At 48.1% G+C, this 14418-nt stretch overlaps 1 protein-coding gene across 1 annotated transcript in view; it reads right to left on the reverse strand.

Annotated features, from left to right (window-relative positions):
• Positions 1-14002, reverse strand: part of polr1d (RNA polymerase I and III subunit D) — a 28563-nt gene extending 14561 nt beyond the window's left edge. The window contains exons 1-3 of the mRNA XM_054738294.2: positions 13875-14002; positions 5699-5796; positions 2564-2640 (exon numbers count right to left, since the gene is read on the reverse strand). Of these exons, the coding sequence (XP_054594269.1) occupies positions 2564-2640; positions 5699-5796; positions 13875-13913 (214 nt within the window). The 5' untranslated portion in view covers positions 13914-14002. The remainder of the gene's footprint in view (positions 1-2563; positions 2641-5698; positions 5797-13874) is intronic.
• Between the last annotated feature and the right edge of the window lie 416 nt (positions 14003-14418).

Genomic DNA, 14418 nt, shown 5'->3' on the forward strand with positions numbered 1-14418 from the left:
TGTGAAACAGCTGGAAGAGGCTGATCCGCACCGCAGAGCGTGGAGTCCATGAAGGACGAGTGGGAACCGGGCCCGTGCACGGGGACGTCAAAGTGCCAGCGGATGGAGCCGCGCAATGTGCGCGTGGTCGCGACAGTGCCATGACATCCCGTCCCACCCAACGTTGTGGGGGGAAGCGGGATGAGTCGGGCCTGGCCGTAGGCTGGGGGCGGTGCGCAAATGGAGCGCACCCTTTCACAGCTAACCGTGTAACATGACCGAGTCCGACTGTGTGAACATGCAGATGTGCTGCAGTGCTTGGTGCGGGGAACATCATGTGTGAGGATTCGGCAGAAGGTTCTGCAGAGGACTGTAGGATTCTGCTCTCGATGTGACGTTTTTTGAGTTTTATTTCAAAACCAAAATAATTCACAGAGTTAACATTGCAGCCATAAGCACACACATTCCCCCCAACGAGTCGTTTTCGTGGTTGTTTTCGGCGAGGTTCCTGTGACTGCCAAAGCTGTGTCTGCTGGCTCGTTCGGAACCGTTGGCCGCCAACTCCCTGGCCCCGCCTCAGCTGGAGGCCGGCTCCGCGGGGCGGGCCGTGCAGCTGGGCGCATGGAGTTTCCGCGCCGTTTGTCCCATCCTCTGGGGGAACGGCCGGAGTGCGAGGTTGACCGAGAGTGGACCAGGTCTCGCACCGTGGCTGAAAGTTCAGCCGCTGAGCCCTCTAGATGACGCTCGTAAGATGGGGACCAAACAGAACGTCAGAGGTGATGTGGCCTTCCAGCATCTCTCTGTGCAGGTGTTCAGGAATGGAGGGCAGGGCCGTGAGCCACAAGGCCGCTGGATAAGGGTCTGCCAGGCAGCAATGCGAGCAGAACCGGTGAGTACAGCAGCGCACAGATTGAGGATGGCATCAGCAGTTTTAGTAATGATGGTTTTTGACTCGACAGGAGAGTCAAGCTCCTCCACCATTTTGGAAACGCCAAAGGCGAGAAGGCGATGGTATTTCCTGCAGCGCCTGTCTGGAAGGCGCACTGGTGTGCGCGATCGGCGAGCCGCCTCAGCAGCTGGTCATGCTTAGCGGGAACTGCTCGCGGTCCAGTGAGGTGGTTCTTGACGCCACACAGCGAGGCCAAGTCCGGCTCCAGTGGAGGAACGGATGGCCAGCCCTGGTCGGAGAAGCCCTCGACCTTGGTAATGGGTGCATATGTGAAAATTGGCGCCTCGAGCCTGGCAGGCTCGGAAGCGGCGGACCAGCAGCTCATGGCAGCTGGGAAGCGCGGCCAGACGGGGTCTGGACAGCGCGTCTGTGTTGCCCCGAAAATTCCCGCCAATTCATCTGCCTCAGGGGAGCCGGTTCTGGAACGGCTAGCCGCTTGCGGGTCGCAGTCGCGGAGATGATGGCGGGCAGCTCCTGGAGCAGCGCTCTAACTGCTGGCAGGGAGGAGCGAGAATCCACTGGAGCAGAAGGACCCGCTGAGCGAGGCTCGTCGACCTCCGTGTTGTACAGGAGGGAATAATGGCTGCGGCAGCCAGCCTCGTCGTGCTCCTCACGAGGCTCGTCGACCTCCGTGTTGTACAGGAGGGAAAAAGGGCTATGGCAGCCAGCCTCGTCGTGCTCCTCACGAGGCTCGTCGACCTCCGTGTTGTACAGGAGGGAATAATGGCTGCGGCAGCCAGCCTCGTCGTTCTCCTCACGAGGCTCGTCAACCTCCGTGTTGTACAGGAGGGAATAATGGCTGCGGCAGCCAGCCTCGTCGTACTCCTCACGAGGCTCGTCGACCTCCGTGTTGTACAGGAGGGAATAATGGCTGCGGCAGCCAGCCTCGTCGTACTCCTCACGAGGCTTCTCGACCTCCGTGTTGCACAGGAGGGAAAAAGGGCTATGGCAGCCAGCCTCGTCGTACTCCTCGCTGTCGATGACACCGTCCAATCGGTAGGAGCCAGCCGGCTCCTGGCCGACGTTGAAGAACCGTAACGCCTTGTCCAACGAGTACGTGCCAGCCACCGGAATTTCCTCGTCGGTGGAGGGGGTGAAGTACTCGACCCGGTGGACCTTTTCAGCCACAGGCAGAGCGGTACAAAACAGGCACGAGGCCTGGGGGTCAAGGCCAGGCCAGTGTGGTGAGCCCCGAGACAGACCTCACACTTGGCGTGCAGGTCGCCGCTGGAGATGAAGCCCGTCTGGCAGGCCGGGCAGGTCCTGGCGTCGCTGGACATGGTCGGTGAGTAGATTTTTCTTGTATAATTGCTCTTAAAGGAAGCTCTTAAGCTTGGCGTGAAGAGAAAACGGAGGCGAGCAGTGGAGTCGCTCCACTTATATAACCCACAAGGGGTGCCCACGTGGTGGGCGTACATTTAAGCTCTTCATGATTGGCTGATGATGAGATCACCCTTCCAATAGCAGCTCGCTTAAGGGCTAAGACTAGACGAAATAGAACATCAGTCACACAACCCCCAAACGCCAATATTTCAGTCTAAAACGCAACATTTAACTAATTCTTGTACGCCTGCAACACTCGCCGGCGAAAACCCTGGATGAGGTGTGATCGTGTGCTGATGACGGGCCTCTAACCTCGTGTCTGAATGCGAAAGTTGATCTTGCTCTCAGATGGATGGGTGATGGTGTAGCCGCAGAACTCCACATCTGGGCTGACAAAAAGGAAAACAGGAAGGTCAAAGTGACACGTGTGAACATTATGATGGTTTTGCTTAGTGTGCATGTTTGTGGAACCAAAACTGTGGGAACACATCACGCAGCAGAGCAAATATCATGAGACGACACAGAAGGAAGTACGGTCTCTCAGTAGGTGAGTGTAAAAAGCACATTCATGGTATGCAGGCAGTCCCCCGGGGTTCAATGTCACAGTTCTGGACATGATAAAAATGTGATGTTAAATGTACCAAACCACACCAGATCCCGCCGTGTCCCTGTTTCAGCTCAAATGTTAAAGCTGTGTTTGGAAATCTGGGACGGGTTAAAGATGGTTTTCAAAGCACGTGAAGTCCCATCATTCTAGCTCACAAGTGGAAAACTGAAGAAAGCTGACAATCTCCCCAAGAGCTAACGTCCCAACAAAATAAACAAAAGCAAATTGTGCAAAGTTCAGTGTTGGGTATTTTTATAAATGTACCTTTTTGAGACCTAAAAGATGCCCATTACACATCATGAATCTGTGTTGGCTGTTCATAAAAAGGTTGAGCAAAGATGTTAATTGAGAGAACTCTGTACCTCTGTAATTTGAGAAGGTCCGCCTTCTCCCCCCATCCATTTGGTGAATAAAGCCCCTGAAGAACTAGGAGCACACGGGAGTGACGTGGGGGAAGCCTCGGAGGAGGTTTCTCTGCGTTAACTCTCCATGCATTTGGAGACGCAGGGTAAAATGTCTTCCTTGTTGTCATGTGTGTTTATTTCAGGTTCCAGGGTTATGGAGGTTAAATATTATCTACCAGATAATTGAAGAATGCAGGTATACAGAGCAGGTGAGGAGAAAGCTTTGAAGGCTGAAGCAGAGTGGGGGCTGGTTGAGCCACACACAGGGACATTACAAATAATCAATTTACTCTCTCTCTCTATCAAAGGGTGTGTCGTCCTTTACGGTAATATGGGATAAAATCAAATTACCTAACATTCAGAAAACTGAAGAGCTCCTTTTCAGACTCCACAGGGTCAGTTAGCAGGTTAAAGCTCATGACAGGACTAATGCACACTGAACAAATACTAGGTATGGAAGTGCAGCACAGTGTAGGTCTGCAATGTTTCATTCAACCAGATGAGACCAACTTAGATTTACCCATAATGCACGGCTCCATATTTGGAGAACTGCTGGCAGCTACTGCTCAGAAAAGGCTGATGGCAGCGAGGCAGAACACATCTGGATAAGTACAGATGAGTGTGGTTGACTCCACCCCCTGGTCAATCCGTGATGACAATCTTCTGACAGTTTTTGGACCAGCTCAGCACGCTTGGAGCCACCTTGAATCTGGTTCTAAAAAGGGGCAGCAACTAAGTTCCCATCACTGGTAAAAATGACTCAGAACTCTGCAGAGCCTCAGAGAGCCATTAGAGCTAAACGTTAATGTCTGTAAACCTCAACAACCTGGAGCATTAGGCGTGTTTCTGTTGTCTGAACTTCAGGGTAAGCTGACCGGGAGATACGCTAGCCTGGTCCACACAGCTCTTGAGTCTCCATACAAATGCAGCCCTTTCAGGACGCTGCACAGACGTCAGCATACTGGCCGCGAGTGATACCACATCTGCTGACGTTACAACCAATCAGCGCGAGTTAACCAAAAGTTCTGCTCAGCTGTTCCGCCGGGCCTTTGCGAGTACCTAGCCCTGTTCAGGTACTTCGGAAGTTCCTGAAAATGGCCGTGTAAGCGGTCCGTTTGGCCGGTGTCGGTACAGTATCGGCTCGGGTGCAAGATCGGCTCGGGGTCCTTCGACTGCCGATGACGTCAAAGTACGGCAAACCCACTCGGACAAAATACCCTACACGTCTATACTGTTGGAAAGAATTTAGCAGTTTCGTTATTAAAATAATGTTTCTTAAGACGTAAGTTTGTGTTTATAATGGTATTTGTAAAATAAAACACTATATTTGATTCATGTTGAACTCCTCTTTGAGTACATCCCTTGAAGGATCATAGGTATTAGCAACACCTGTGAAATTGTATTTGCAGGAAAGAAGTGTGTCCCGTTTATTGAAGTATTTTGTGTTCAGAGTTTTTGACGTCTTGTCCATGAGTAGTTCAGGTACGCTCATAGCTGCTAGCCAAAGCTATGGAGTTAAAAGTTTTCTGGCTTTACTAAAATACCTGTCTGTACTTATTTGATTGATGGTAGTTTTACTTTCTATTAGACTCCAAATGTAATCATTTGGCACGTTTCTAATTCATAATTTGTAATAATGTAATCGGCGATATTAGCATTAGCATTCCTATAGGTTTTTCCATGTATATTAGCATTGCGCTAACCACTCGCTGCCAAATTGCAGCCTTTGCCATTAGAAAATCTCCTTTTGTCACATCGCAATTTAATTGCACATGCAGTTAATCGTTCAGCCCTAATATACATGCAGCTCTATGCTAAAAGTGTATTTTCAAAGAGGTACTGATGGATTTCTTTGTAAAAGTTGTCCATCTTTCCAATAGAAAAAATTTGCCTGGACCAACGTCACGTGATTACGTAATTCCGTAAGGTTCATGTTCAGCCAATCAACTACTTAGACGTCATTGGCAGTCGACGGACCCGAGCCAATTTTGCACCCGAGCAGATCTTGTACCGACACCGGCCCAGTAAAGTGAAGACTCACGCATGCCGGAAAGTTCCGGTAAAATCTCCCTGAAGTTCTGACAGTGGACACAGGCCTATAGTTGTAAAAGAGTGGATCAGAACTCCTCCAGAGCCAGAAGAGAGACTAGTCACATCAAACACAAGACCACTGCAAGCTCCAGCTGTTAAGGGAGGCTCTACAAGCTGGAAACAAAAACGTGGACTTTGCATTGTAGCTTTGTTTTTGTTCTACAAAGATATGAAAGATTCTTGCGCATGTTTTTGTGCACTTGAGACTGAATAACCTTAGAACCTGATAAATACCAGCTCACTTTTATTATGTGGGCTTTTAACCACAGCTGTGGGGTTAAGGGGGCAGAGGTCATGACCTATTTATGGTAAATTCAAAGATAAAAGCAAAGACAAAACACTGACTTCTTCATGATCATGTATCTAAGGGAGTTGCCCAGTGTGTGATCTTCATCGTGCATCACAAACGTCACGCAGCCCTCATCGGCCCCGTCAGCCTGCACCTTAAACACAGAAGAAGCAGTCATTTAAGCATCACACACACTAATTCACATCCCTTTCATCTCATTCCACAGACAATTCTTCCCGTTTACCATTCTGGACAATGACGTATTCTGTTCGGTGGTGTTGAGTACTTCTAAGTCCCGTGAGCTGCTTTCAGTACTTTTTGCTGATAACGGATTAAACTGGGATCAAATGGGCTGAAAAGTTGCTTCAGCCTTTAGCGTATGTTTAACTCACACTTATCTAAAGAACAGTGACTACAGCTAACTGCCCTGATGAAAATTATGTTCTTTCCAGACAAAATCAAAATAAACATCTAAATAAGCCGGTAGAAACAAAATCATTTGTGCAAATTATCTACGATTAAGATGAGATTATGAAAAGAGCGAGGGATGTATGATATATGGGCATCAATGTCAGCCAATGATAATCTATTTTAACATGTCGGTCCAATAAGTAAAACTGCCCCTGAAGATTCCCGCCCCTACATGGCACTGCATATTCCCGCAGGCTTTCAGCGACAAATGGGGCGTCTACGTATTCATGTCTGTGGTTTGGAGTGCCTACCCCTGAGCAGGTACTAAGAATGTTCCTGAAAACGGCCATTCTGCCGGCCCGGTATCGGGGAGACACACGCATGTCAGGAAGTTCCTGTAAATCTACCCTGAAGTTCTGAATGAAGCTAATGTCTATTAGATTGTTAAGAATCTTTTCTTTGAAAGCTGCTTATAATTGCACTGAGGATAACAAATAATTAATTTTAATGATGCAACGATATGAAAATTTTGGGCCAATACGATATCCGATATTAATATCACTGTTATGGCCGATAACCAACATTTGCCGATAAAGATATACTGACATTAGTGCTACTAAAATCATCCATCGATCCATTTTCATCCGCTTATCCGGAGTCGGGTCGCGGGGGCAGCAGCCTAACCCCGTCTTTCCACAGGAGCCGTCAGCAGCACGTTACTGCAGCAGCACGTCTTGCTCGCGTAAGCTGCTGCTTGGCCCTTCCCACGAGACGCGAAGCAGCAGGGGAGCAGCTGTCACCGACCGAGCACGAAGTCACACGAGTGACTTCGTCAGTAAACACAACAACAAGCAGGAGAAAACTACAACATGGCTCCAAAATGTTTGTGTTTTATGTTCTGTCCGTTTTATAATCGCCAATACGGACCTGAAAAACAAAGGAGGCCGCTAGCTAGGTGATAACTTCTTACGGGGCCGCAAAGTTAGTAACCTTTTTTAAAAGTAAAGCAACCGGAAGGCAGTACGTTCTTTATTCTTAAAATCTCAGGAGCTTCGCTCCATTTCCGCGTCCGATTTCCTGTCTTTCCTTCCCCAAAAATGTCGAACTTGACCCGTTTCAGAGGCGTTGCGCGTAGAAAATAGAACCGGCGCGCAATGGCCGCGACATGCTGCTCCTGAGACGCGGCTAACACGCGCTGCTGACGGCTCTGGTGGAAAAGTTTGTGTTAACCACAGCGGTTCCTATCAGCAGCTATGACGTGCTGCTGCAGTAACGTGCTGCTGACGGCTCCTGTGGAAAGCCGGGGTAAGGCGAGAGGCACAGACTTCCCTCTCCCCAGCCACTTGGGCCAGCTCCTCCAGGGGAATCCCAATGCGTTCCCTGGCCAGGTGAGAGACATAGTCCCTCCACCGTGTCCTGGGTCTACCTTTGGGTCTCCTCCCGGTTAGACGTGCCTGGAAAACCTCACCAGGGAGGCGTCCAGGAGGCATCCTGACCAGACGCCCAAGCCACCTCAACTGGCTCCTCTCTAGGGCTGCAACAACGAATCGATAAATTCAATGAAAATCGATTACTAAAAGCGTTGGCAACGAATTGCGTCATCGATTCGTTGTGTTGCGCAATTCTTCCAAAAGCCCCCTCCCCTCCTGCCCGCCGTTGCGCGCAGACCGGTGGAGAGCCGGCAGGTGTTTGGAAGAGGAACATGGCAGAAGCAGCGAGACCCCAAAAAAGTAAAAACTTCTAAAGTTTGGGAGCATTTTCAGTTAAATCAGGCGAAGACATGCAACGTTTGTAGGTCAGACTTAGCATGGCACGGGGATACTACGGTGATGATGCAGCGTCTTAAACGCAAGCATGTCAGAATCATCAGCGAGGAAGGAGAGAGCTCGGTGTCCGGGTAAGTTAAAAACTTTTCAAAAGTGATTCACCCAAGCCCCGGATTATTACACAGGCTAGACATGCCCTAAGCTCGTAAAGAAAGTCTATAAAATTGTAAGCGCGACGCTATTAGATAAGCGGGGGGGACTCGCGCCGCTGCGAACCGGTTCCGCCGTCACATTCCCGCAGAAACTGGTTGATCACACCGGGGCCAGACTACTAACATGTGGCTTCACAACCACAATGTCCTCACAAGCGAAAACGCTTTTAAAAAGGAGGGAGGAGTCCTAACTGTTGCTGCAGGCGTGTTGTGAGAGTGCAGTTATATACTGGTTAATATATTTTTGGGTTCAGTTGCTTTCATGTGGCCTAATGTGAGTCTATTTGGGATCATTGGAGTGATCAGCAGCATCTCTTGATGTGACTTTATGACAGTTGCCCAGGGCATCATCACAAGGAGGATGGCATTCATTTACTTTTGTTTTATTTGGTATTTTTCAGTCATTTTTGGAAATAGTGATTAATTCACAGCCTATGTTTAATTACATTTAAAAATTAGTTATTTGACATCCCCAATTATAATAAATGTCTACAGATGAGATCAAACAAAACAGATGAGAATTGCCCTTAAAGAGCAAGTCACACCCAAATAAACTTTTTTTTGCTGATAAACTAAATAAACGAGTGTCTAATCGTGCTGCAGACACGTGTCGTCAATAATTTGGCACTTCAGTGCATCTTAGTTAAAATTTAAATATTCTGCCTAAAACTGGCAGTGTTGTGCCGTTGTCAGGTAAAAACTCTGCACTGTATTTTAATTTAAATCTGCCACCACTACTGGCTAAGAAGTATGCTATGATGTAAACTGGTACATTATGATGTCACAATGCTGTCGTGAGCCTGAGTGTGTGTGTATTTGTTAGCGGCTCCGCCCTCTCGGTCTGCCAGGCAACAGCATGTGTTGCATTTTTCAAACATGAAGCGGGAGCGGAGTTAGACTCTGGTAGGGGTTGACTTGCTCTTTAAGCTGTTTAACTTGGACCAAGCATTTTAGGTCACAGATAGGTGTAGCTTAGGGTCTCTGACCTTATAAGACAATTTAGGTGATGGCATGTTGGTTTTCTGCTATTGAACTGTTTTCTAATAATGTTGTGTTTAATAAAGTGAAGGAAGGAGAAAAATAACGTTTCCCTAGCAGTTTTAAAAAATGTCCCTATGTAATCCGATTAATCGATTAATCATGTCGAGACCCCATCCGATTAATCGATTATCCAAATAATCGTTTGTTGCAGCCCTAATCCTCTCGATGTGGAGGAGCAGCGGGTCTACTCCGAGCCCCTCCCAAATGACCGAGCTTCTCACCCTATCTCTAAGGGAAAGCCCCGCCACCCTTTGGAGAAAGCTCATTTCGGCCGCTTGTATACGCAATCTCGTTCTTTTGGTCACTACCCAAAGCTCATGACCATAGGTGAGGGTAGGAACGTAGATCAACCGGTAAATCGAGAGCTTCGCCTTCGGACTCAGCTCTCTCTTCACCATGACAGACCGGTACAACGCCCCCATCACTGCAGTTGCAGCATCAATCCACCTATCGATCTCACGCTCCAGTTTTCCCTCACTCGTGAACAAGACCCCGAGATACTTAAACTCCTCCACTTGGGGCAGGACCTCATCCCTGACCCGGAGAAGGAATTCCACCCTTTTCCGAATCACGACCATGGTCTCAGATTTAGAGGATCTGATTCTCATCCCAGCTGCTTCACACTCGGCTGCGAACAGCTCCAGCGAAAGCTGAAGATCACGTTCTGATGAAGCCAACAGGACCACATCATCTGCAAAAAGCAGAGACCTGATCCTCAGGCCACCAAAATGGATGCCCTCCACACCTTGGCTGCACCTAGAAATCCTGTCCATAAAGGTTATGAACAGAATCGGTGACAAAGAGCAGCCTTGGCCGAGTCCAACTCTCACTGGGAACGAGCCCGACTTACTGCCGGCAATGCAGACCAAGCTCTGACACCGGTCATACAGGGACCTAACAGCCCGTATCAGAGGGCCTGGTACCCCATACTCCCAGAGTACCCCCCACAGGGCCCCCCGAGGGACACGGTCAAACGCCTTCTCCAAATCCACGAAACACATGTAGACTGGTTGGGCAAATTCCCACGCAACCTCCAGAATCCCCCTAAGGGTATAGAGCTGGTCCAGTGTTCCACGGCCAGGACGAAAACAACATTGCTCCTCCTGAATACCAGGAAGGCTCAGGAGTGTGATCCCCCTGTAGTTGGAACACACCCTGCAGTCCCCCTTTTTAAATAAGGGGACCGCCACCTCGGTCTGCCAGTCCAATGGGACTGCCCCCGATGTCCACGCGATAATGCAGAGCCGCGTCAGCCAACACAGCCTCACAACTTCCAGAGCCATAAGGAACTCCGGGCGGATCTCATCCACCCCTGGAGCCTTGCCACAGAGGAGCTTTTTAACTACCTCAGTGATCTCAGCACCAGAGATTTGAGAGGCCAACCCAAAGTCCCCAGACTCTGCTACCTCACTGGAAGACGTGTCGGTGGGATTGAGGAGGTCTTCGAAGTATTCTGCCCACCGATCCACAATGTCCTGAGTAGAGGTCAGCTGCACACCATCCCCACTATAGATAGTGTTGGTAGTGCACTGCTTTCCCCCCCTCAGGCGCCGGATGGTGGACAAGAATCTCCTCGAAGCCGTACAGAAGTCTTGCTCCATGGTCTCATTGAACTCCTCCCATGCCCATGTTTTTGTCTTGGCGACCACCCGAGCCGCGTTCCGCTTGGACGGTCTGTACCCGTCAGCTGCCTCTGGAGTCCCACAAGCCAAAAAGACCTGATAGGACTCTTTCTTCAGCTTGACAGCATCCCTAACCGCCGGTGTCCACCAGCAGGTTCTGGGTTTGCCACCACGACAGGCACCAAGGATCCTGCGACCACAGCTCTGGTCGGCCACCTCAACAATGGAGGCACGGAACAGGGTCCATTCAGACTCAATGTCCCCCGCCTCCCCTGGAACATTTTGGAAGTTCTGTCAGAGATGGGGCTTGAAGCTCCTTCTGACAGGAGACTCTGCCAGATGTTCCCAACAGACCCTCGTGATACGTTTAGGCCTGCCTGGTCTGACCGGCATCCTCCCCACCATCTGAGCCAACTCACCACCAGGTAGTGGTCAGTTGACAGCTCCGCCCCTCTCTTCACCCAAGTGTCCAAGACATGCAGCCACAGGTCAGATGAAACAGCAACAGAGTCGATCATCGAGCTGCGGCCTAAGGTATCCTGGAGCCAAGAGAACATATGGACACCTTTATGTCTGAACATGGTGTTCATTATGGACAATCCATGACTGGCACAGAAGTCCAATAACAAAACACCACTCAAATTCAGATCAGAGGGGCCGTTCCTCCCAACCACACCTCTCCAGGTCTCACTGTTGTTGCCCAGGTGAGCGTTAAAGTCCCACAGCAGAACGAGGGAGTCACCGGAAGGAGCACTCTCCAGCACCCCCTCCAAGGTCTCCCAAAAGGGTGGGTAGTCTGAACTATAGTTTGGTGCATTAGCACAGACCACAGCCCGAACCCGTCCCCCCCACTCATAGGCGGAGGGAGGCTACCCTCTCATTCACTGGGGTAAACCCCAACGTACAGGCACCAAGATGGGGGGCAACTAGTATGCCCACCCCTGCTCGGCGCCTCTCAGTGGGAGCAACTCCAGAGTGGTAGAAAGTCCAACCCCTCTCAAGGAAACTGGTTCCAGAGCCAGAGCCATGCATTGAGGTGAGTCTGACTATATCTAGTCAGAACCTCTCAACCTCTCACACCAACTCAGGCTCCTTCCCCACCAGGGAGGTGACATTCCATGTGCCAAGAGCCAGCTTCTGTAGCTGAGGATCAGACTGCCAAGGTCCCCGCCCTCAACTACCACCCGTCACACACTGCACCCGACCCCTTTGGCCCCTCTCACAAGTGGTGAGCCCATGGGAAGGGGGACCCAGGTTTCCTCTTCGGGCTGTGCCCGGTCAGGCTCCATGGGTGAAAGCCCGGCCACCAGGTGCTTGCCAACGTGCCCCACCTCCAGGCCTGGCTCCAGAGGGGGGCCCCGGTGACCCACGTCCGGGCGAGGGAACACGGTTTCCATTTATATAGTTAATCATAAGAAAATCAGGAAAATGAAAATTATTAAAGCTGATTTTACATTATTATGTACACACACCTAGGGCTGGGCGATATGGCCTCAAATCTATATTGCAATATAATCTGAAGCATGTGCGGTAACAATGTATATTGCGATATATTTTTTCCTCTGTTTATATATGTCAACATGACATGCTTTTAAATATTCTCAAGTGGCAAATATATGCCACTTGAGGCAAATAGGCCTCCTCCCCCGCCCACTCCATGCTTGCAGTCACTGCCATTCTGTTGCCCCAATGTCAGCAAGGTGCACATCTTAGTGACGTCATGTGTTATTGCGATATCGCGGTATTGCGATATAGCCAAAAACTATCATTACCCAATTTTATATGGTTTCTACCTTATATCGTTAATATTGCCCACCCCTACACACACCACACACATTTACGCTTCAGAGATTACATTCACTGTTCATGTGACTAAACAACACCCCCCCCCCCCCCCCCCAACGAGGCAAACAAATGGAGACAAGATGGAAAAAATATCGATTGTTAATATCGGCCCAATTTTATTCATCAGACAGTTACCGATTGGTTGAAAAATGACTAACATCGGCCGATACCGATATTGAAGCCGACATATTGTCCATCGCTCATTTATTTTGCATATTTGTTAGCTATATTTAAAACAAGCAAAGATTTAGAAATATTTTTATGGATCCCATTTTATTCATTTGACAACATCACAAGAATATTTTCAGTTTGTTCTTCTGTAATGCAAGATTTCGTTTTTAATAATCCACTTTTATTGATCTAAAAAAGTTGCACAATATTTGAGAACGTACATTATTTTTTTAAATATAACCTTCTGCTGTCTTCAAATCTCACTTAATTTCAGGGAACACTAAAGACGGACAAAAACGGTTGGTTTTTCATATATCAGTATCAACTGATCTTGTAATATTTTTTCCCATATTGTCCAGTCCCACTGCTGAATGTCAAAATTATTATTGACACTTAAGGGGGCTGCCCATCACCCAGAGACTGATGTATTTTATATTTTTCCTTTTTGTAATTTTTTTTTAATCTGAGAGACAAAATCGCCTCTTAGAGTTGAACATTCCGTTTCTCCTCCAGGACACTGTTTATAGTTCTGACTGAATTAAATACAGAGTCAAATGTGACATTTTATTTCACGGTGAAGACAACAGAAGACAAGTCTTGCCTTGCTGTGCATGACCTGCTACTCTCCTTCCTAGCAAGAGGGTTATTTTCTCACTCTGCTTCCGGATGAATACTTTCTGATGTAAAAAACGAAGCGAAACAAACATCTGGTGAAGTTTTTTTTTCCCGTTGTGTTGTGCCCAAACAAAAGCGTGACCGTCAAAACAGAGGCATGTATCAAACCGCAACTTGGGATCCTGTAAACATTCAAATACAGTTCTAAAAGCTAATGTCTACATTTGCTGTTTTAAATATTAATCAATGTTTATCGTATCTATGATGAACGCTTATTACTCATTTTATTACTGAACTGATACACAGGCCGACATTATAAAAAAAAGGGGTGAGCTTCGCACGCACGACGTAAATCTGCAGTAACGGACTGAGTTCAGGTGAAGAGTCGTGCTAACTACCTAGCTAGCTACTGAAGGTATCCACGTGAGGAGTAAACTTAAGGGGTTACGTTTAGCCCCTATGTATCGATCATTTCCTCCCAAGTGGAGTCGGTTTACCGTCAAGATCACTTGGTCTATATGTAAACTGTGACACTTTAAAATGTCCTACCATTTCAAGCTTTGGTTTCTTTTCCATTTCTCCGGCCATGCTTCAGGCTTTTTCCCCCTTCTTCTTCTTCGGGTGTTGTATTGCGGGTGGCATACGTGCATTTCTGCCACCTACTGTGCTGGAGGGGGTCTATCGCACTCTTGATGGGTCACACTGATCAGTCCTGAGTTGTTGATCCTCATCTTTGTCTGACAGGCGTAAAGCGCAAACAAATTTCTAAATTCTATTTAAATATTTTAACATTTGGGTAAGCAGATGTTCGAGTTCGTAACAAATATGTATAACTTTAGATTATTTGTACAAAAGTAGTTGTTCATTTTGGGTAAATAATTTGTTTTATTTGAGTAAACTACAAATACTTAAATTTATCTGAAAAAATAAAATACAGTTTTAGTCTGGTAGTTCTTCCTTTACGGTATCAACACATTATTGATCTGAAAAACGTCCACAAACCAATTTTATGGACGATTTGTTCGCCTGAAAGTCTTTCAAAAGGGCCAATTTAACGCACACCTTCTATTGCTGTAATCAGAACAGAATTGCG

The sequence above is a fragment of the Nothobranchius furzeri genome, chromosome 1, assembly GCF_043380555.1.
Source record: "Nothobranchius furzeri strain GRZ-AD chromosome 1, NfurGRZ-RIMD1, whole genome shotgun sequence".
NCBI classification, from domain to species: domain Eukaryota; kingdom Metazoa; phylum Chordata; class Actinopteri; order Cyprinodontiformes; family Nothobranchiidae; genus Nothobranchius; species Nothobranchius furzeri.